Here is a 22,117-nt window from a genome sequence, read left to right as displayed (position 1 = left end):
CATGATTTAAATATTGTGTATTGTGTCAACCCAGAAGAATCAGTGAGCAGAGCCTTATTCAAATAAATCATGGTGAGTTTGTTGTACTTCCTTAGTGATCACCCAACTATTCATTTCAGTAAAGCTGTTCAGATGGCATATGACAGCTAAAATTTGTGTTAGTGGTTTCTATGCTTTGCATTGTTTAATTTAAAGGGGTGAGTGGAATAAAGCGTTGAGTGACTTCTGATCAACTGCTAGATTCTCCTTCCAGTTTATATTGTATATGCTCGTGTAACGTAGGGAGAATTTGGCTATAAATCAGGAGTCACCTAGGGCCTTATTCCAAACATTATTTTGAATAAGGCCCCAAGTGACTCCTGATCTGAAGCCAAATTGTTACATGAGCATATACAAGACAAACTGGAAGGAGAATCTAGCAGTTGATCAGAAGTCACTTAGGGCTTTATTCCAATAACCCCTTCATTTCGCACCGTAAAATTTTCGAACACTACAAACACATGAAATTTGCTAAATTTTCGGTCATTTTTACTAAAAAAAGGTCACTTAGAAATTTCTGGACAACAATTTTCAGCTGGCATTTTTCGGAAAAATCACATTTTATTCCAAAGAACTTTCGGCTAAGTAAATTTTCAGCTAGAACATGTGAACAGGTAATATTTTTCTAACGATCTGTAGGGTTGTATATGTTTGATAAATACATGCGGCGCAATAATTTTTCCCACATACAGTACCGACAAGAACTGTCCCCCACTAAAATTGCACCAAAAGCAGAACTGAGCAGACCATACTTTCTGAAGTGAACCACACCAAACTTCAAGCCCATATATAAGCTATATAGGTATGTGCTGCCTAATAGGGTCGGGTTTTTGAGCCTCTGGATCCATAAATAGGGTGTCTTATTCGCGATTCTGGGTCTGCTCATGTTTGCACTGATGTTTGCATGTGAAGTGGGGGTTAGTTCCAGTTGGTACTGTAACTGCAACGACAATCCAATCGGAGGGTTCAATCGACGGTGAGGAAAGAGGCCTCACTACTCTATGTACAGTACCGCTCGCGTATACGTTAGCTGCGCAGGCGAATTTCATACGCTCCGACGCAGGGTAGTCAGACGCGTATATACGATTTTTCTGCACGCTCGGTCGAAAAAAATGCGCGATTCATGTGCCTTTGTTATTCAGTGCTACAAGTTTCCTTTGTATTTCATTGTTGTATGAAACAAAGGACTTCTAAGTTTGAAAAAGCGATGAGTAGACAACGGAAAATTTACATAATGAAATAAAAGCTATCGTGTTACACTCTCGAATGTCGCGTCGCTTCGCGAATTTTTCGGATAACGAGTAGTCGTAGTAGATTGATGTGAAGCCTTCTGATCACCAACTACATTTATGATTTTTAACGTTCATATTTGTCATATTACAGAATATCCAAACTGAGCAGGAATTGTCCCCGGGCCCACCGACGTGCTGGCACACATTGGCTATGTTCCTCGAACAGTCATTCAGTACGCTAAGTACCTTCTAAGAGGCAACAGTAACGTTGAACTTTTCATGGTCAAGGCAATTACTAATATTCTACAAGTACTAGAAGACGAAGCACTGTAGATTCCTGATAGGTGCGCATCAGGTCACTAGCGATGATAAATACTTGCAAGGCTAGTGATCACCAGCAACCTTTTCCTGGTCTTGTTTGAAACCACCAGGATTCGATTTGAAAGAAGTATCCGTCGTTAGCCCTCTGGTTGAAGAAGCTGTTGTGCAGTTTACGTTGGAAAATCCTAATTATTTGTTGGATGTAGTAAGTATTGATTTTTTTTACTCTGGCGATCAAATCCTGGGGTGGAGGGCCGATACTGAACTGACAGGGGGGCTCGGCCGTACCATTTTGAGTGTAAAATTCCAGATATGGTACTATTTAGGGGGGCTGTTGAAAAAAACAATTTTATAATTAACTTGGTACCATTTAGGGTGTCAATTGATTACTAATTGGAATCTGGTTACCGGTTACCGATTTCAGACTTTCAGTTACCGGTTACCGATTTCAGAATTTCAGTTACAGGCTACCGATTCCCCGTTTGGTAAACAGACAACATTTTTTCCATGCAAAACATTATAGTAAATGTGCTCGACTAGTACCTCGTCTATTAACAACAAATTAAGCGCTAGAATGAGCAGACAACCAAAACATGTCGAATTCTTCATGACACATCTGAAATGGGTAACCGATAACCAGATGCCAATAAGTCAGTCAACTGATTTGTCATGTAAAGCAGAGTACAAAAATATCATTCTCGATCAGCTTTTCAGTCAACCTACAGTGCCTTTTAGGGGTCATTTTTAGGGCCACAGCCGAGCCCCCCTAGTGTCAGTTCAGTATGGGAGCCGAACTCCCCCCCACCTCCCACCCCGCCCCACGGGAAACAAATCTGCAGGTTTATAAGCTGGTTAACCGCGGTCAAACGAGAGAAATTTGCAAAGGTTAAGCAAAGTACTTAAAGGTTAAGGTAGTCGTTTTCACTGTTTATTAAAGTTTAATATATTGCCAACATGTTTACCAAAATTTACCAAACGTTTTGAAAGTTTACCAAAAAAGTTCTAAATACTGTGAACCGCAGAATCGTCGACGCCATTTGTCAACATAATTTGGATCAGGCGCAAAGAGTTTTGGTCAGTTTTCCACAGAAAAAAAGCTCATCATTTTGAGAAGAATTGAAAGGTAATAACGTGAACTAATTATTTTACTCATCCTTGCTTACATTAAATAAAATCCCACTGAATAAAACGAAAACCGCGTTGGACGTTTGACCGCGGTGGACTAGGCTGAATACATCCCTGCGTTTGGTAAATGAAAGAAATAATTATGGCTTCATTCACCATTCATTCAGCGTGTCACGCCCCAAAGCATAAAGTATAATGAGGCTCCATCTCTTCATCAGGTGGATACCATAAAAGGCCTATCTGCAGGGAGACCTGGCAACTTAGTTGGCAAATATTGGGAGAAGCTGATATTTAGCAATCTCAAGGAATGTGTGAAAAATGAGTATTCCTTCAAGGAAGAGGCATGTGGTTCCATTGCTGCTAGCTCCTACTTAAATTTGTGTGGACATCAAAGCAAAACAGATGCGAGAAAATCGATAGAACAGATAATTAGAGATAGATATAGTGCAATGATAGTCCATTGTCCTAATACCAGCGCCTTTGACTTTGTCATCGTTCATAAATGCAACAAAATTCATGCCATTCAGGTAACCGTTCAAACCGCTGCGAAGAAATGTAACGACAGTGACTTTTTCAAGACTGAAAATATTCACTTTACGTATTTACTAGCGCCTTGTGAGGTCGACTTCAACGCTATTAAATTGAAATCAAAGTTATATGATGCATATGTGGCGTATGGTTTGCGAATTGTAAATGGAGCCAGTTTCCTAACTCAGAAAGAATGGAGTACTTTTCAATTTGGCGTCGAAACCACTTGAAGATCTGTCTTGGCGTGGATTAATAAAACGGGTATTTCATCTGCAACATGTTTGTTGCCCATGTGGAAAAAGGGACTTCCTTCTCATGAGGCTTGAAAGAAACCACCCCGAACATACGGAAGATTGCTGAAGTTTACCCCCTCTTATTTTGAAAACGAGCGCGGTGACCCCCATTTTTATTTCATTTATTTTTTAACTTCACTTGTATCGATCTTTGTTTATGCAAAGTTTCAAAACTTTTCTATAAGTCCCGAACTACCTTAAAATATATGCATTAATATATAAACTAATTAGACTATTATATATTATTTACGTGCATATAATGAGACGAGATTATACAAACATTGACATGTGTCAAGAACTACAAAAGTAGTTCAAATTTTCCACCGTCATAGCGAACAAAACAAAACTAGACCCTGTGAGCAGGGTAACTGGGATACCTGGATGGTACTGGATCCTTGGAATCAAGTGTAGTGATACTACGGGTGTCGGACTAGCATACTGAAATAGTGCGCTCAAGTCTGGCAAAAGGCATACACCTATTTCAAAACATAGGCATGCTATGCATGCAAGAGTTACTTTTTTGTAGGGTGGGTGGATTACTTGAAACATTGTGAGTGATGTCTACATTCTTACAAAAGGAGAGAAGAATATTAATGTGGGAAAGAACGAAAATGTCGAATTACCTCACTCACAGATATTTTGAGGTAGATTATGTGTGTTTTGCGAAAAAATTTAACCAAAAATAAACTGTATTGGTGCCACGGATACCTGTTAGTAAAAATGCAGACAGCAGACTGCAGACCGGATACAAAATATATAGGCTGCAGACTGCAGAGTGGGTACAAAATGCAGACTAAGAATCTGAAGAGTTTTTACGTCTGGTATATAGTAACATGTTATCTTACAGCTTACCGCGCGTCACGCAATCGCTTTTCTGCGATCCCCCTTCACGATTATTTGCACTATTGTGGAATATTTCTGGCCCATTTCTTGATGAAAATCGATCGCAATATTATTTCAAGCCTTCAATATAGTCTTCTTACTTTGCGCGCGAGTTGGTTGGTGTGATGTCTGTACAGATTTTACCAACGTAATAAAAGTAGATGACGTGAATAACAGTGATGGTAAAGCAAGCTTAAAACGGCAGAAATCGCCGGAAATACAACGGATACACAGGGTACGAGTAATTTTTATTGATTTTACGAGAAAAATGTTCATATTTCGAAATATTTATCGTTGTAAATCGACCATACTTCGTTCCCTATACTATTCCTTATAACGTGTTCAAATTTCCAACAGTTCCTCTCGTAACTTAACACCGAGTCACACAACGCGTGACGCGTTCATGAATTAATCGTTGGCTTTTTCTCGAGACGTGAGCTTGGGCCGCCTGTGACAAGACAATTGCGTAAACAATATTTAATATAATAACATTATACATAAAAAAACACAGGGTTTTGGATCACTTATTTATTAAAAAAGAATGTCCATACAACTACAGTGAAAACGAACATAAGATTCACCTTTCTAATCGTGAAATTAATACCATTCGTACTGTTATCGTAACTACGTTTCTTGCCATCAAGTGAATCCAACATGTCGTCTTTCTTCACATGCAGTTTGCATCCATTATAGTTATGTTCTTCAGTCTCACGGTAGTAGTGTTGTTCAATAGATTGCATAGAGTATATGCAGTTTGGTTTCAGATTTCAGATTTGGCTTTTTACAACGAGTTTACGTTTTCAACTAAGACATTGGCATACTTGGCATACAAGACATACAAGGCATTCAATGCTTTCATGGCTTTCAAGCGTTCGCGATTCTGTCCGATCCAAAATTACCGCTCAATAACATCTTTTTGTGTGGATTGGCCGCGAACAATTGCTGGTTTTCACGTGACGTCACTAAATTTCAGACTTCAGAACTATTGATCCTCCTGAGATTTTACTTTCATGATGTATTAGAGCAGCTAAAAACTAATATTCAGACAAATTTTCACTCCAAATGGGTTCTTGGTTTAGTGATAGACTACTCTTGAATTTCTAAGCTTTTGCGTGACGTGGCCTTTACATGACGAGCGAGAGAGCTGTTATGTTGGTTTAAAAGGTGACTTATTTAGGGAAATTCAGCTATCTGAACAGTTCTTGTATTAGAATAAAGTATTATTGTTACGTTTATGAGTTCTTAGAGAGATAAATTCACGCTTTTGTAGCAAAACTCAGTGACAGATGTTTCTGCTGGTTTCCGGCCGCCATGTTGGTGCTCATCTAGGTGGGCACCAGCATGGCGGCTCCATACAAATCTCTATAAATTTGGGAAAAACGTTTCTCCTCATATCTTCCGTAAGAAATATTGCTGTGACCTGAATCTTGGCGAGAGTCTTTACATATCTAGCTTCTTTCTATTTCCAGATTCTAGACTAAATCGATTGAATGGTTTTTATTTTTTATTTTGATCTATTTTGAATGGCGTGACACTGAAAACCAGCAATACGACTTGTGTATACGTCTATAAGTATTTTGACAGGTATCCCAGTAAAAAACAAAAAAAAAAAGGCATTGTATGACTGGGCTACCACAGGTATCCCAGTAACAAGGTCTGAATTGCCCTTATTCATAATGACGTCACATCAAAACAATCTATTGTTTAAACGCAAAGAATCATGGTCGCGGGAGGGGGACAAAACAGCAACAACACAAAAAAAATTGATATAAAACTCGTTTTATAGACCAAAGAAAAGCGGTGACAGCCATCAAGTGCAATAAATATTGCTTATTAAACATTGGTGCATCTCATATTTGAGTCCCAGGCCATTTGAGTTAAAACTTTTCTTACCAGAGCGAGTTTTAAACGAATTTCTATCGTTCTAGACGATTCTGTCCCCCTCATAAACAAGCCCTGACGTCATCATGAATAAGAGCAATTAAAAACATTAAACGGAATATTTATTGGACGCTAAAAAAATTGACAGTGAAATGAAGAACTTTCTTAATTAAGCATTGTAATAAAGCATTTGTAGCATAGATTTCTTAATTCCAAAAAAATATCCATCCCACTCCCGCCCTCACGGATGGATTTTTTTTCATACAGCCCTTTGGAAACAACTTTTATAGATTAGAGAGTTACTCTAAACCTCACCCTGAATGGATAATTTGGGAGGGGAAGCTCTTGATCTTTTGAGTTCCTGTTTGTAATTTTCATAATAAAAAAAAATACAGCGACCGTCTAATACACGAACTACTTTTCATGTCATACACTTAAAGGCATACATACAGAATTCGCGAAAGGAGAAGCCTTACGCCTCCTAAGACCAAATTCGTCATGCTCAACGTTTAACAAAAACGTACAGAGTTTCAAATATGCTTAAAGAATAAAGAAAACCGAGAATAATGTTTTGAGAAACATATCTTTGGAGCTATTTTATGCGGGAGAGAAAATATACCCGAAAACGAAAAATATAGCGCGCACAAATGAAAATGTTACATTTGGTAACACAATCTCATCCAGCTGTGCCAAACCTCAAGAAGACCAAGAACATACAGATGGAGAAATGACACCTTAAAAGTAATCTTTATTATCACATCGCAAACAAAAGTCATTAAATGATATTCTAATAGCAGCTAAGCTTTGAAGTTAGCAGATTTAAAGGCGCAAGCGAATGGCAGGAGTCGCACAAGCCTATCAACACCTTTTAACCATCGACAACCTTCTGTTTTCGGCATAGGGTAAAATATGGACTGGACCATTTCTTGGACCATTTCTTGGACCATTTCTTGGACCATTTTTTGGACCATTTTTTGGACCATTTTTTGAACTATTTTTTGGACCATTTGTTGGACCATTTTATAGGGGGGAAGCACACTATTAGTACTCAGGGAGGGGTGGGATGCAGTCTACTAGTACTGAGGGAGGGGTGGAAGGCAGAGTGTTATTACTCAGGGAGGGGTGAGAGAAGGACTATTGCTAGGCAGGGAGAGGTGAGAGGTGGATGTAATAGTAAACACTACTTGTTAATGGAGCTTTTACTCGATCGTACAAATTTTTGAATTTTTTTAATGTTCTTCACTTTTGTCGTCATGCGAAAGCGAAACTGCCACGTAAACACTGGACTTCGATTTCTATTGAAAATATCGGGTTTAAGATCCCCTACTGTTGAGTTATGCCTGTGCCTTTTGAGTCGACTTGTGTACCATCAGTTGCTTCACGTTTCCCTTTGTGTATACAGTATGTAATTACTAAATTTATCTATCTTACTTTCGTCATTCATCTTATCAGACGAGATCACGAAATTTCCGTTCCTTAGCCCTTAACTTAGCAGCATATAGAATTCAAAAGCGCTCTTGCAATTTTAACGTCTATACCTTTACTATATAAAATAATTAGCAAACGATTTCGAAGAGGAATCCATATTCTCGTATCGAGCAAAGGCACTGCTTTACTTGTAATATGGGAAAGATGGGAAAGCGCAAATATCGATTTTATCTGTTTCGCAAACAAAGGAGTTAATCACCCACACCGGAAATAGCGACCAGGCATTCCTCGCGACTCCCGTACGCTTGTTTTCCAATTTGCCTGGGCCGCTGCCAATCACTTCTTGTGTAAAAACCTACGTAATCTGCTAAGTGGAAGTACAGTGGCTACTGTTGCTTACCGATATTTTCTGTCGGCAAAACGTAGAAGTCAGTAAATGTGACCGATTCTGCCCGGAAAATTTTATTGTCTGGAGCTTGGATATGTCAGGAGAGTTTCATTGACAGCTGGATTAATTACACCCCATGTTGTGAAACCATTATGAAGACATCGCGCTTTCCTTCGCTTTTTTTGTCACATACAAAAAAGGAAACGTGAGGCAACTGAAAGATGATTCATGCTAACCCGTCGGTATCACTTAGCACTGGCACAAGTCGACCTAACAGGCACACTTATAAGTTAATAGTGGAGGATCGAAAACAGGAATGGAATTGGTGATATTTTCAATGACAATTATAGTCCAGTGTTTAAGAATGGCTGCCTGTTAGGATCGAGAATCGTCCGTCAACGACCATTTTGGTGAATTGCTCATATTTTGCCCAACGATACCCTTTGGTAAACTATTTTCAAAAATCAAGTTTAAAAGTTCCGACGATTATTAAATTTTTAGAAATTGGCGAAAATTTGAAAACGCGGTTTAAGTGCGGTTTTCCGCCTATCAAATTGTCCAAAATTCACGGCAAAAACCAAGCTCCGTTGAAGGCTTAAAATGAATTCAATTAACACCAAACTTCACACGATATAAGAAAAAGCCTTCCCATCCATTTTCACTATGTTAATTTTTCTGTACACATTGATACTGAGAATTTTTAAGTCTTCTTAGCAACACCCTCAAAGAGCGCTTAATATGAGAGCAAAAAATAGGTTAAATTTAACGCGATAAAAGTGTACCTGGTACCTCATTTTTCAATTTTTTAACTTGATATTCGTAATATAATGATACTATTTATTTCCTGAGTAAACTTTGATGCTTTGAATCGGACCGCTTCCCTTCGAAAATACCCCAAATGTTTGTGTCCAGAGCGAGCAAAATGATGTGTGTTGTGTAAACAAACGCTAATCTTATCATTCCTTCCCTGGTGGAAAAAGGTTTTAAAATAAACTTTAATTCTGGAAATGTTTGATTTGTATTCCACAACATATTGAGTTATAGTGAAGTCGTACATTCAGAGTTGTGTGAGAGCTGAGAGAAAATAAAATCGCCGTCGAAAATGTTCTTACAGTCATTTCATCGATCACCATTACAAGTATTACGATTACGAAAATTGTGACAATTGATCAGTCTTTTGAATGACTCTTAAACATTTCAGCTGCAAGGGCTTTGTTTTAGTTTGTTTTAGATATATATGTATATATAAATCAAGAATTCCAGCGAATACAGAAGGAGAACAGCATTCTTTACAAGCAGTTCAGTGTATTAACGCGAATTGTTCCTATTTATCATAATTAACCGACATCCGGTCCCAACAAACACTGGCCGCACCACATGAGACCCTAAATGGGCTGTCATCATGTAATATACCAAAGACTGAAAACAAAAACTTTACTCAAGGTCTGATAACTACACGATAACACTATTATATTTCAATCTCAGATGTATTTTCATTGAGCTTCCAACATCTCGCACCATCTTGACCAAGATGCTGTAATTCAAACACAATTTTCTCTCGTGGTAAAGCTTGTCACGTCATCACTGCCCACGAAGCTCTTGCGCAAATGGTTGAAATTTCGTAACAGATCTAAGGAAAGTTATTTCACGGACGAGTCTTGAGCTTTCATACGTGCTCTCATCAGAAGTTATTATTTCTTGTCATTTTATGGCTCTCTGTAGCTATATAACGCTAGTTGGTAAGGTGACCCCTTGCGGACGATCTCCTGATTATCCTGGTCAGGTGGAATGCATTACACTCGAGGATTGCACGAAAGATGTAACTGGACATCTATGGACTCTTGGACTGAGTGCAGATGAAGGTTCTAGAACTGAAATGAAGCTGCTATTAGCCAGAGCCGGTAAATATTGATTTTGTGTGTTTTCAGGTAACTTTATTGTGCTTATGAATGAGTGCTGCAACAGATTTAATTGGTGTTATATTTTTACAGGTTTTCTCATTTTAGCAAAAACATCTTACCCTGACTATTTGCCCACGCCATAGGGCAGACTTTGGCATACGTTGGAGGACTAGGAAAACCCTTTGTGCAATTCCCAAGGATCTAGCGACACATAAGTCCTCAAGTGCCAAAGGAAGCAACCGTGTGGATAGCCGAAAATCGATGTATATTTTTTGCAACACCAACACCTTAGTTCCAGTTGGGTCGCGTAAGTTGAATTGCTTCTGTTGATAAATGTTCTCATGAAATTGCTTTTTCTCACGTTTATTTGTAATACCTTACACAAAAACAAAGCACTATAAGTTTCAACTTTCTCAAGCTAGCAAATTTTATATTTGTGAGGAAACTTTGCAATTTATATTGCCAACGTTTTTTTCTCGTCTGAGTAGCTGATAATCCATTGATTGATGACAGATTGATTACTTTATACCTAGAAATAGTAATTGATATGATTTATTTACTTTGCTTTTTTTTGATAAAAACAATTTGTAGGCGATGCGACGAGTTTATCTGCAGGCAAGTTGCAGATGAACAGACGCCGGCGGAGGGCGCTGGAGCAAGTATTGTGTCTCCCCCTAAAGAGCCTCGAGTGGTGCAGATACCTGAACAACAGACAATGGTAAGCTTCAAATATGAATTGATGATCTCAATCTTGTTTTTTAAAAGGAAAAGAGTCATTTTTAGTAGAGCATAGAAATTGGAAAAAAAATCGAGGAAGAAAAAACACGTGACAAACACAAACACGGCGTGACAAACACAGTTGTTAATCTGGGACAAGGCTCCTTCGTTGACCAGTAAAACTCACTGCTTTTCGGTCACTTTTTTTATTTGAGGGGTGGGGAAGGGGAGGGGTGCTATGCCGCACTTTGGTAGGCTAATTCCTGTCCCACATTTGTTTGTTTTCTGGATGTCCCGCAACAGTACCTGGTGCTGCTGAGATTTTTTATTACCCGAAACTGATTCCCTACAAACATATACAAAGAAATCGGTTTTAGAGATTTGATGCTTATAGAGCAAACCTTTTCGTAGGTTCATGAGATGGAAACAGACTGTCCAGGAGAGGAATCAAGTGCTGGCAGTGAGTCATCTTCTGATGGTCTAGAGACGGACTTGATGTTTCTGGAAATATCATCCCAGGGGTTGAAGGATGACGAGACGTTTCTCAGTCCCGATACTGCAAGCCTCGTCTCCTCAACGAGTGAAGAGAGCATCACCTCAAAGCCAAATTCCCGTGAAAAGTTGAACGAGTATCTGGTGTCCAAAAACATTGAACCTGTCTCTCAACCTTGGGTTGAGTGGGAAAAGGCCAGTGACAGCACTAAGCTTCGGTATACTAGACGAACCGCAGAGATTTTTTCTTCTGTGCTCCACGACCTAACACCCAGTTGTGCAGGTTCTCTTTGGCAAGCAGTCGTCTCTGGGGGTGGGGTGAGTATTTTAAACCCCTCTTACACGGTATTCTGTCGTGGGCTGCCTTTGAGGGCTACGCGTTGATGCAAGATAATTATTTCTTAGCTGTGTGGCTGTCATATTTATATTTCTCTTATATCTTTTGAAGGTCCTGGACAAGGGATTCTGCAGCCATCATTTTCTGCAGGAGATTTCCGTTCCTATAAAAGTACCCCCCACAAATCGTCAGGGGAAGAAAATGTGGCTGAAGAGACAGCTTCCATAGAACGTGGCCAGGCAGCAGGGGTGTATACATGTCCTCAAGACGGCTGCACTCGTATTTTTCAAAGGCTTTCAGCCTTAGAAAAGCACTTGTCACTTGAAAAATGTACCAGGTTACCAGAAAAAAAACTCTTTAATGGACTTGGCAAAAATTGGCTACAAATCGTATTTGGAGGAAGGTGTGGGAAAGCTGCCATCGCTTCAAGCCCCTGTACGACGGGAAGATTCTCGTGTTTCTCTGAAAGAAGGATGGGCTCTTAGAGTAGTAAGGAAGGCTTACAGGTTCAGTGAAAAGCAAAAGTCGTACCTTTTATCTAAATTTCGAATAGGGCAGACGACAGGCCACAAGCTTGACGCAAAGGTGGTTGCTCGAGAAATGCGGCGTGCCCGGGGCACCGATGGTGCACGACTATTCCAGTCATCGGAATTCCTCACAACCACCCAGATCACCTCCTTCTTCTCAAGACAGAGTGCCTTAGTACGCCAGAGAGATCCTGATGAGGCTGATATCCGAGCAGCTCAAGAGGAGAGTAATTTTAGCGAAGCAAAGGAGACTGTCGCGTCAATACAACTTGACCATCCCCTGATCTACGATCAGTACGATCTTTGTGAAATGGCGCTGAATGACTCTTTGAAGATCTTGAAGCTACCCATGCTGCAGCACATGTGTGAAGACCTTGGCCTCGATATACCATCAAAGCCCATGCGTAAAAAGGCCCCGTACTTGGCTCTACTGAAAGAGATTGTCAGCAAATGTACTTGCCAAAAGTCATCGTGATGCTGACTTTCTCTTTAGTTTAGCAGAATAGAAAAGTGAGGAACAAACGAATTAACGGTGACTCGTTCCTAATCGTCAGTTACTAGTTATCTCATTTCTAAAGCTCGCAGAGTAATTAGAATTTCTTTCGTTTTGTTCTGTTTTTCTTTTAATCATGCCAATATTGACCCTCACTTTCCTTTTCTGGTCTTCACATCGGTAATGAAGTTTACTCATCTGGTAGCCGACACATGCAAACTGACAGACGTGAGAGTATTCAAACTACATTTCTTTCCGCTCATTTTGAAATGCGGGATTTCTTTCAATAATTTAACGACATAATTATTTCATTTGCGGTTTCTACGCGGGTATGTTTCAGCACCCCCGACACGTTTCCAATGGCGTTACGTTGCGTGACATTGATAATCACTAGGATAACAAGAACTGTCGCCTTGCATTTAATTACTTTGAAGGTCGAAAGTCGCCTTTCCATGTATTTAAACCTAAAGAAAATGAGTTCTCAAAGTAAAAGATAAAAAAATGTCTAATTTATCAGCATGGAATCAGGTACTAATCTACTAAGTAGCTTCTCTCGAATGTATCTTTTGCATTACTGAGTGAGTTGGTGCTAATGTAATATGTACTTCACTTGCAGATTTTTAGCCAAAAAATATTTTGTAGAACCTTTTCAAATATCTTAGGGAATACTTTACTTGTCACTTTACATTTTCCGAGCTACAAACCGACACAGCAGAGGCCGGATTTAATTTGGAGATTTAACAACTCGATATGATTAAATTACCTTGTTGTTTGTTTACACACTTTGCATCATTTTGCTCGCTCAAGTCACAAACACTTCTGCCATTTTCGAAGGGAAGCAATGAGATTCCGAGCATCACACTTTCCACAGTGAATGGAAAATAGCAATATTTCACGAATATGTTGTTGAAAATCTAAAATATGTGGTACCAGGTACATTTTTTTCGCGTGAAATATCACCCGTTTCTCGCTGCCATTTTACGCGGTCTGTGAGGATGTTCTTTCAAGGGCTTAAGTGATCCCAAAATCGATGTGCCCAAAAAAAATCACTCACTAGAATTGAATGAGAATAGCTGTCCTAATATCGTGTGAAGTTTGGTGTTGATTGATTCCATTTTCATCCTTAAACGGGGCTTGGTTTTTGCAGTTAATTTTTGACTGTGTGCCATGCGGAGCCTGAGCTCCGGAAGCCTGAAAACCGCGTTTTCAGATTTTCGCAAATTTATGAAAATTTAATAATCGCTGAAACTTAAAAACATGATTTTTGAAAATAGTTTATCAAAGGGCATCTTTGAGCAAAATATGAGCAATTCACCAAAATGGTCGTTGACGGACAATTCTCGATCCTGACAGGCAGCCATTCTTAAGTGCCAGTTTCGCATTCGCATGACAAAAGATTAAAGAAACGCTACGGCCTAGCGCAAAAATGTTGACATACAAATAGTCAGTCGAAAAGCCGCTCAAAATAATTTCTATGATTCAATGAACACTCCATAAATCAGTAGCAGTTACCAGTATATCAACTTCCCACCCCTCCCTGCGTACTAGTACTTCTATCTCCACTAGTAGCAACAGTCTGCCCTTTGGGTATACAGAATGTAATTATCAAATTTATCTATCTTCCTTTTGTCATTCATCTTATCAGACAAGATCGCGAAATTTCCGTTCCTTAGCCCTTAACTTAGCAGCACATAGAATTCACGAGCGCTCTAACAATTTTAAGGTTTATACCTTTACTACATAAAATCACTGTTAGTACAATCGTACAAAGCAATCTTTTCTCTTTTCAGAGACACAGTTTTCTCTTTTCAGTTACAATGAACACACACTTAAGTGTGATGTCACGCATTCCAATTCGTACATTGATGATCAAAACAGCACAACTTCAGCACTGGGTAATTTTCAAATAACATTTACGCCTTTAATAGCTTAAGGGCACACATTTTCTTTCTTATGGCCTCTGCATTGATTCATTAAATTCACACAAGTGCAAATTACAGAATTAACTTTTTCGAAAATAACATATTTCTAATTTACAAAGGAATCATTTCCCTTTCGCAAATTACCGATCCGATTAAATTAATCTCACAAATAACACGTTTTCATTTTGTTCTGTTTCGCAAATATTACAGTAAGCCCTCTCAGAGACAATGACAAAACAACTTCGACATTTCGCAAAGACTCGAGAGAATACTTTCCAATTTCTGAAACAGTCAGAGTTCGATAAGTGTTTGCTAACTGCAGGCCAAATCAAAATATTATGCACTGATAGGAAAAACCAAATTGTACAAATAAGGTTTTAAGTGTGCGGGCTGTGCGGAAATGGACAACGGTAACTTTTCTGTCAACACATGTTATAGCACCTTTTGTTGTGATTGTATGTCATCAAACAAAACAGTGACAGTCACATATTAATAAATGGTGAGAATTTATCATTTCCTGAATTTGGCATTTTTTTCCCCCATATGTACTCTGGAGACCTAGCTCTTTCTGTATATGATTTCGATGAACTTCGAGTAATTCACGCTTAACTGCCGCCGAAATGATCACCAAGAAGGGAATAAATTGGGGCTGCAGTTTTTGGACGCACTCAACCTTACAATGAAAGTATACGTTTCCTAATCGTCCAGTCTTTTGCTCTCCATTCTGCCAATAGGCCCGTCTGGTGCTTGATATTATGACGAGGTCTTCTGGTGGGTTGGGAATAAAAAAGTCTTCACCACGCCTTAGTTTCAAGACACCCTTACACCTTCTCACCAGAGGGCTGCATCTTTTAAGAAGGCTCAACTGGAAACTACCTTCTTGAACTGCCGGCGTTGATGTGTTGGGGCTTTTATTCTGCAGATAGAATAAAATTAATGGCATTTTAGTTAACAGCCAAGATTAGTCGGTGGCTGCGTGGGAATTATGCAACGAGCCGACGGTCTCGCCAGATGCTAAATCCTTATAAACCTTATGTCCTGCAGGCCATTTCTACAAATGAAAGGTTCTGTGATTAGGAGGACTGTTTTTTTCGACTTGCCGCGCATTATCACTACAAGCTTTATTTGATAGAGTTTTTATTTCGTTCAACCCAATTAGCTAACCAGTTAGTGAAATAGAACGACTTGCACAGAGCTAACATATAGCGGGACTTTACCATGATCATAGTCGATATAAAAAATCAAACGGTTGGCAGCATAATCACACAAAAAAATTTTAAACCTTTCACCGATCTAAAACCCGAGATAACAGAATCACGCATTACACCCTGTATTATGTGAATGATCCTTACAATATATACATACCTGAGGCTCTTCTATGTCTTTTTGTGTTGTTGTCTTCTCTGCTTCCCTCTTTGTGCCTCTGTTTCCTGAGGATCTTACTAAATTCGACGCCGGATTCGATGCTGATTGGTCGGTTGGAGAGGTGTTAGTGTAACTCTCCACAACTTCCTCTCTTTTTTTATTTGTAGCACCTTTCCTTCTTTGTGTTGCCTTGGTCTTTTTTGACCCACGTCCAGGAGGGAGGTCCATGTGAATCAAGGCATCCACGTTAGGAGGTCTTTGGTTCGTTGTCTTGTAACAATGAACGAACTCAGTCAATGAACGACCCATTTCAGCCACAGCTAAGGTATGAGCACAAATGTCATACGCTTTAAAATCGATACAAGTGCCGCTGCACACATAATATGTTGTCTCCTCTTTCAGGATCGGGATGAATGTTTTCTTCTTTGCGCGCCAAAATCAACGATGCACGATGGTACATACGTGCTAGAATACTGAAGGGAACCCAGATAATGCCAAAATCTTCTAGAGGCAAACTCAATGGTGACATTGTGTCCGCTTCATTTGTGTTTTCCAGGCCGATAGGAATTATGTCGACTGTCTTTACTGGGAGATTGTGAAATTTTTGAGCGCCACTTCTTGTTGCGCTCTCGTCTTCCTGTAAAAGACAGACTCCTTCATTCCCTCTTCCTCGTAATTTTTGTCCATTTTTAGCTCTCCGAGCCCAATAAATGCTAAATCCTCTTCTGTTCTCTGTCTTTTCACCACCGTCTGCAGCAACCTGGCAAATTCGGGAATAGAAAGCTTCCTTTTCCTTGTAAGTTGTTTCTCTCTTTGTAGAACCGAGTTCATACATTCATTTCCGTTCTGATCGTATACACCTGGTGGCCAGCCTAGACCAGCCATGGATCTCAATTCAGCTGTCATCGTTTGCCTTATAATTTCCGCTTTATACTTACAACAGTAAGTAACAAAGCGCTCTGAGAGTGGGTGTAAGGAAAGCCATTCCTCCTTCATTTTTTCCAGATTGGTCATGAACTGGGCGAGGCTTTCCGAGTCTATAAGACCAGGAACCCTCTTACAACCAATATCTCCTCCGAAGATGTCACTTAGAATGACTTCTGATGGTTTGCCTCGTATTCCAAGTTCGTTCATTTTTAACACTATGTTTTCTTTCATATGCAGGTCACAGAGTAAATGCTGGACATAAGGGAGAGGTCTACCGAAACCCTCACCCAATGCCTTTTCTCCGTCAGTACTATATACTAGAACATTTTGGGTTTTTGTATTTAGCTTTATCATGTTAGACGAGAGTCGTAAAAGCTGGATGGTTCTTTTTTGTGGTGAACTAGGATTGGTCCAATCCGGACTGGATTCTTGTCTTCTTTGGTTCGGGGAAGGAGATGCCTGTATGTTGTAAGAGTCACCATAGTTAGTAGAGGAGACTGGTTATGAAAGTCGGCGAGCTTCAAAGACCGATATCTTTGTTTTGATTTTTGCCTTGTCACGTGATCGCGACAGTGCACATTTATCAAACGATCATGGTGTCCGTCGAGTACTTTCTTGTTAGTTGTGCGATATGTGTTAGGTTTCTCCGTAATTTTCATCAGTATATGGTTGTCATTTTGCAAGAAATATAAAAGTTATGCCAGGGGCTAATTGCTCAGTATTTGGCTGTGGTTCGTGCTGAAGAACGAAGAGAATTGGTATTTGGAAGTTGCCTGTGGCAAAAGACGAAGCTCATGGAACATGGCGAGACGAATGGCTTGGTGAGATAAAAAAGACAAGAGAAACGGATCAGAACTTCAGGGAACAGTTAAAGAGCGATAGAATATATACCTGTGAGAAACATTTTGCGCCCGAAGATATCGAAATATGTAAGTACATATCTGTATTTTCTTGTTTTTACTAACTATGGAGTCACATAATAGTCTCCAAAAATTGAAAGTGGGATCGACTCCTAAAATACTGAACTGGCTAGGATTTGTGCAAAATCTTTCCACGTCCTTAAGTTGCTGGTCAGTGGTTAGGACAACACAAGGATCTGACGAGGTCTCTTCTTTACGGACGAAGGAGTTCTCTTTGTCTCTGTTTCCTTGCTTCAGCATGTCTATCAGCTCGAGTGTAGAATCCCCAGGTTGCTCTTCCATGGTTTTTTTAATGTTCTTTATCTGTTGTAGATTTCTGGCATGGCTAGCTGCGTTTCTAAAGTCTGCAATTGTTCCCTTTTCTTCGATACTCTTGAAAAACACCGTCTTGGGAGGGTCAGATTTCGCGAGCTCTTTTAACCGCTCTATGGTAGTATGCGAAGTGCGGTAATACTCTTTGGAAAGACTTTTAGAATTGCCATGTGGTTTAACTTTAACTTCGTGTTCATTATCATCAAAAACATATTGCAGAAGAGCAAAATCGTGAATCGTTCCGTTGGAATCTGGAAAAGGAGAATATGAAAATTAATAAAGGTTTTGATATTTGAATGCACTTGGTAACCAGATGTTGTGCACTGGTGTGATATGCTGTATTGATTAAAACCCCCTTTTGCTGGTCAGATTTGTTACATTATGACTAATGAGGACGTAAATTTTTTTACGGTGAGGTTTTGAAGATGGACGTTTTTCACTCGAATATAGAAAAATTTTGTTTTGTTTTGTTTTTGTCAATAATTTTGTTTCCTATTTTTGGCCACACAGCACTTTTCGGAGCGCGCCATAGTTTACTTATTTCACTTGAGCAGTTTGACCCTGGGTTTGAATTGACTTTCTCTTTCTTCGGAAGCTTTTTTCATTATCCATGTTACAAATGTCTTACTAACCTCAACTGTTTATTCATTGTAGCAGGAACCTCTCAAACTGAGGCATTGTCGTAATGACCTCGCTATCGCTAGGTTAATACCGCTAGGCCTCCATTTGAGATTTTTCCATAAGGACCTCACTGTTATTTATTTGTTAAAATAGTCTTACCTGTCAGATAAATGAAAATCCTATGCAAATCGGGGGAGGATTCATTCCTGTAGAAGCTTCTCGTACATTTATAGACTTGTGCCTCATGATCATCATATTCTGATTGGGAAGCCTTACGAACAGGATTCCTCTTGGTGGAAGCACGGTAGTATCATACTATATACTATATAGTATATCATACTATAATACATTGCTGTTTCGTCCCAGTTGGATTCCATGCACCAAGGTCGTCAGCCAGAACATTTTTAAAGTGCTTTATGTGTGGGGCAGATATTTCCACCACAAAGACAGAATTTTCGGAGATAGCGGAAGGAACAGCACGTGCAATAAGTTCTCGAGGCGGATGGAAGAGGATATCTACCACTTTCTTGGAAGCCAAACCCTTACGCAATACCTGTCGGTAGATGGGAACCATTGGGTCGTCGTTCAAGTAATCAGTTCCTTGTTCGTCTTCACTGCTATCGCTGGAGTCGTTCAACTGGTGTGTCAGCACTTTCTTATTTACCTTTTCAGTCACATCGCTATGGAAGACAGTAAAAGAATTTCATAGGTTTCTCAAACGCCACAGCGGGAGAGCAAAATTCTCTAACGTTTCGTGCAAGGTGTGGTGATCGTTCACCGACATCGTATTGAAATAATCAGACAATTAAAATATACCCTTCAGAGTTAATTGCTCGTAAACACGTTCAATGACTCCACTGTTACCACGGAAATTTTATGGTATATATATTTGAGTGACTCACTTTTCTGATGCAAAGACTGGTTTGAAAAGGCACTCATCGCTGTCGCCCGTCTCAATATCCACACACACCCTTGATAAGAAAAAAAAATCAGACTGATTTATTGTTAGGCATGATTGTTTGAATTGTATGAAATAATTTAAATACTCCAGTCGAAAGTCGAGAGCAGTATTCTTGACTGTAACTTTTGTTAATTGAAAGTTCAGGTCGCATTGGCCACCGGAAAACTTGCTCGAGCAAACGACCGTCGAGTTTCGATTAATACAAGCACAAAAAAGCCCATTCTCTTGATAATAAAATATATTGTACGGAAACGTAAAGGAGGGCACCAATAATATTGGCCACCAGTGTTACCTTTTGACTGGCGAATCAATGAGCGTCAAGTCTACTTTCTCAACCACAGCGGTTTTCTCATGAGGTATTTTGCCTGTAGTCTTGTCACAGTTGTCATCATGCTAGAAGAGAATATGACGTCAAATTCAGGAAACAAGCACTAGCGGAGGACCCAACCAATTTTCTTTTTGCAAGAGGCCTACTTCTCTATACGGGAATCAACCTAAAGGGAGAACTGAGGACTCCTCTTCACAGTGCATGTTGCGTTTTATAAATCAAATCATTTTATATTACACTCCCGGGATTTTCTACCAATCAAATATTTTCCAAGTTAATTTAACTTCAAAACCCTCTGCTTCCAGATACTAAAAAGTGTATTTTTAACAGATGAACTGAAGCGCGTGACTAATATAGCAGTACAGGCTTCAATGGGGTAACATTGGCCCATTGTAAGCCGTCGAATGCCAAAAGATTCAAACTTCAATTTTCAGGATTCAAAGTTCCAAATTACCTGACAAAAATTTGATTTTTGTCGCCCGTGAAAATAGATCCTTCTCACGTGCTCTTATTTTGACGAACGTGATCGGAGCGCGAGATCTGGCCATCTACGCAAGCCTTGGTTTTCGCGTTAACAGTCCACTTAAACAATTCAAGTTCTGTCAAGTAAAATTTTGACAACGATAAGAACATTTTACCATTAAAACAATCCCCAAGAACAGGAGACTCAGCGGTTACTTCTGCATCACAACGAATAACGTCGCAAATTGCTCATAACATTTCCTATATGGTTTGTGCCATTTCACTGAAAGGTTCGTGCCAACTTGCACAGGTTATTTTAAACGCAGCCCGAAAATACTTACCCGAACACGCTTGTTCTCCTTTTTGTACTTGCAGCAGAATCTCGAAGTGGGTTCTTCATCGCCTGAACTATCCACCTACACAAGCAGACTACTTGTCATTTTTTAATGAACAGACTGAAAAAGCCATCCTTAGCCCAACAGATTGCCCTTCCCTGGATTTGCCCTCAAATAACATGTCATTCTCCATGTCAACACCCTAAGAAATATAAAGAGAACAGTGTGTATGTATAATATGCATACTAACGTTACGGCGTAAATTTTTCTAACTAAAAAGGAAATTTAGACGAATGGCACCTTAAACTGAGGGGGATTTGCAAATAACCTTTTAGAGTTTGACTGTTAAAGAGATACTTTGGACATAATAAAGACACATCACCTCCATTAAGCGTCTTCATAATTTTCTTGTATGATCCCATTTCTTCTGGGCCAACAAGAACGACACTCAGACCTTCCCTGCTCGCTCTAGCTGTCCGTCCACTGCGATGAATGTAAAGCTGTTAACGAACACAGAGAAAGAATTTAGGAACGCAGGATCATATGAGATGGTTGCGCTAAAGTTAATACTTACATTGAGGTTAAATCATTACACAACAGTTCATTATTAAATGAGATACAACTGAGGACGATAAACAATAACAAACTGCTCCTCTCATATAAACTGCATTTGGAGAACAGAGTCAATTTTTTTCCTAAATCAAAAACCATTAACTTAAATGAATTATGTTTTGATTTCGGCAGGTGAACCTCACACATTAACTCAAATTGGAAACAAAACAAAGATTTAGAAAATGAAGATTTAGAAATAAGTAAATAAATGCAATAAAATAAATTTAGAGGTAAATAAAGAATTCGGGCATCAACGGCGTTCGAACTTTGCTATCCACATTCTGTTGAGCTTCTCTTACAGTTGAGACTTGTAGCCCACACCTTGGTCAACGCATGGTTGGTTGAAGCAGCGTGACTTCCGAAGCCTTTTGTCAAGGTAGAGTTTCGTGGAGAATGAAAGCACTGCCGCCAAAAGGCAATCGCTCCCGTTACCGCCTGCCGCACAGGCTAACCAACTGCACAAGCTAACCAACCGTAGGAAGATATAGAATGCCTACATATAGAAGGAAGAACTATAACATTAGTTCTTAAGAGAGCAAAATTTAACCATCAGTCAGTCAGTCAGTCCTCTCTCTCTCAAGAGGTACATCATACACATACTTTCAGCTCAACAGCCCTCCTCAAGAGTGCTTTTACAAAAGTCATATTTATAATTATTCAACAATCACTTAGTACTTAGACATTAATTAAGGTCAAAGACCAGCTCTAAAGAAACAGAAACTGTTTGCTATAATGTGTGGGAAAGTCTTCTTACACATAAATGAGCTA

General features: G+C 39.4%; 3 protein-coding genes across 3 annotated transcripts; 2 read left to right on the top strand and 1 right to left on the bottom strand.

The window, feature by feature from the left end:
* Nucleotides 1–9,648: 9,648 nt before the first annotated feature.
* LOC149045182 (uncharacterized) lies at nt 9,649–11,792 on the top strand. The gene is made up of 3 exons (XM_089205856.1): nt 9,649–10,018; nt 10,600–10,736; nt 11,676–11,792. Exons 1-3 carry the CDS (start codon nt 9,826–9,828, stop codon nt 11,790–11,792), a joined length of 447 nt encoding a protein of 148 aa, XP_089061982.1. The 5' UTR covers nt 9,649–9,825.
* A 132-nt stretch (nt 11,793–11,924) lies between these two features.
* On the top strand, nt 11,925–12,601 carry LOC149045181 (uncharacterized). Its single transcript, XM_089208314.1, has 2 exons — nt 11,925–12,041; nt 12,123–12,601. The coding sequence occupies exons 1-2, from the start codon at nt 11,925–11,927 to the stop codon at nt 12,564–12,566; spliced, it is 561 nt and encodes a 186-aa protein (XP_089064440.1). The 3' UTR covers nt 12,567–12,601.
* Nucleotides 12,602–14,420: 1,819 nt separating this feature from the next.
* LOC149045180 (uncharacterized) lies at nt 14,421–21,842 on the bottom strand. Its single transcript, XM_089208065.1, has 7 exons — nt 20,744–21,842; nt 19,905–20,005; nt 19,554–19,622; nt 18,811–19,331; nt 18,241–18,281; nt 15,872–16,784; nt 14,421–15,422 (listed from the first exon to the last, which is right to left on the bottom strand). The coding sequence occupies exons 6-7, from the start codon at nt 16,178–16,180 to the stop codon at nt 14,970–14,972; spliced, it is 762 nt and encodes a 253-aa protein (XP_089064191.1). The 5' UTR covers nt 16,181–16,784; nt 18,241–18,281; nt 18,811–19,331; nt 19,554–19,622; nt 19,905–20,005; nt 20,744–21,842; the 3' UTR covers nt 14,421–14,969.
* Nucleotides 21,843–22,117: the final 275 nt, after the last annotated feature.

Source organism: Pocillopora damicornis, chromosome 5 (genome assembly GCF_964200805.1).
Source record: "Pocillopora damicornis chromosome 5, jaPocDami1.2, whole genome shotgun sequence".
NCBI classification, from domain to species: Eukaryota; Metazoa; Cnidaria; class Anthozoa; order Scleractinia; family Pocilloporidae; genus Pocillopora; species Pocillopora damicornis.
This window is presented reverse-complemented; position numbering and strand designations above follow the sequence as displayed.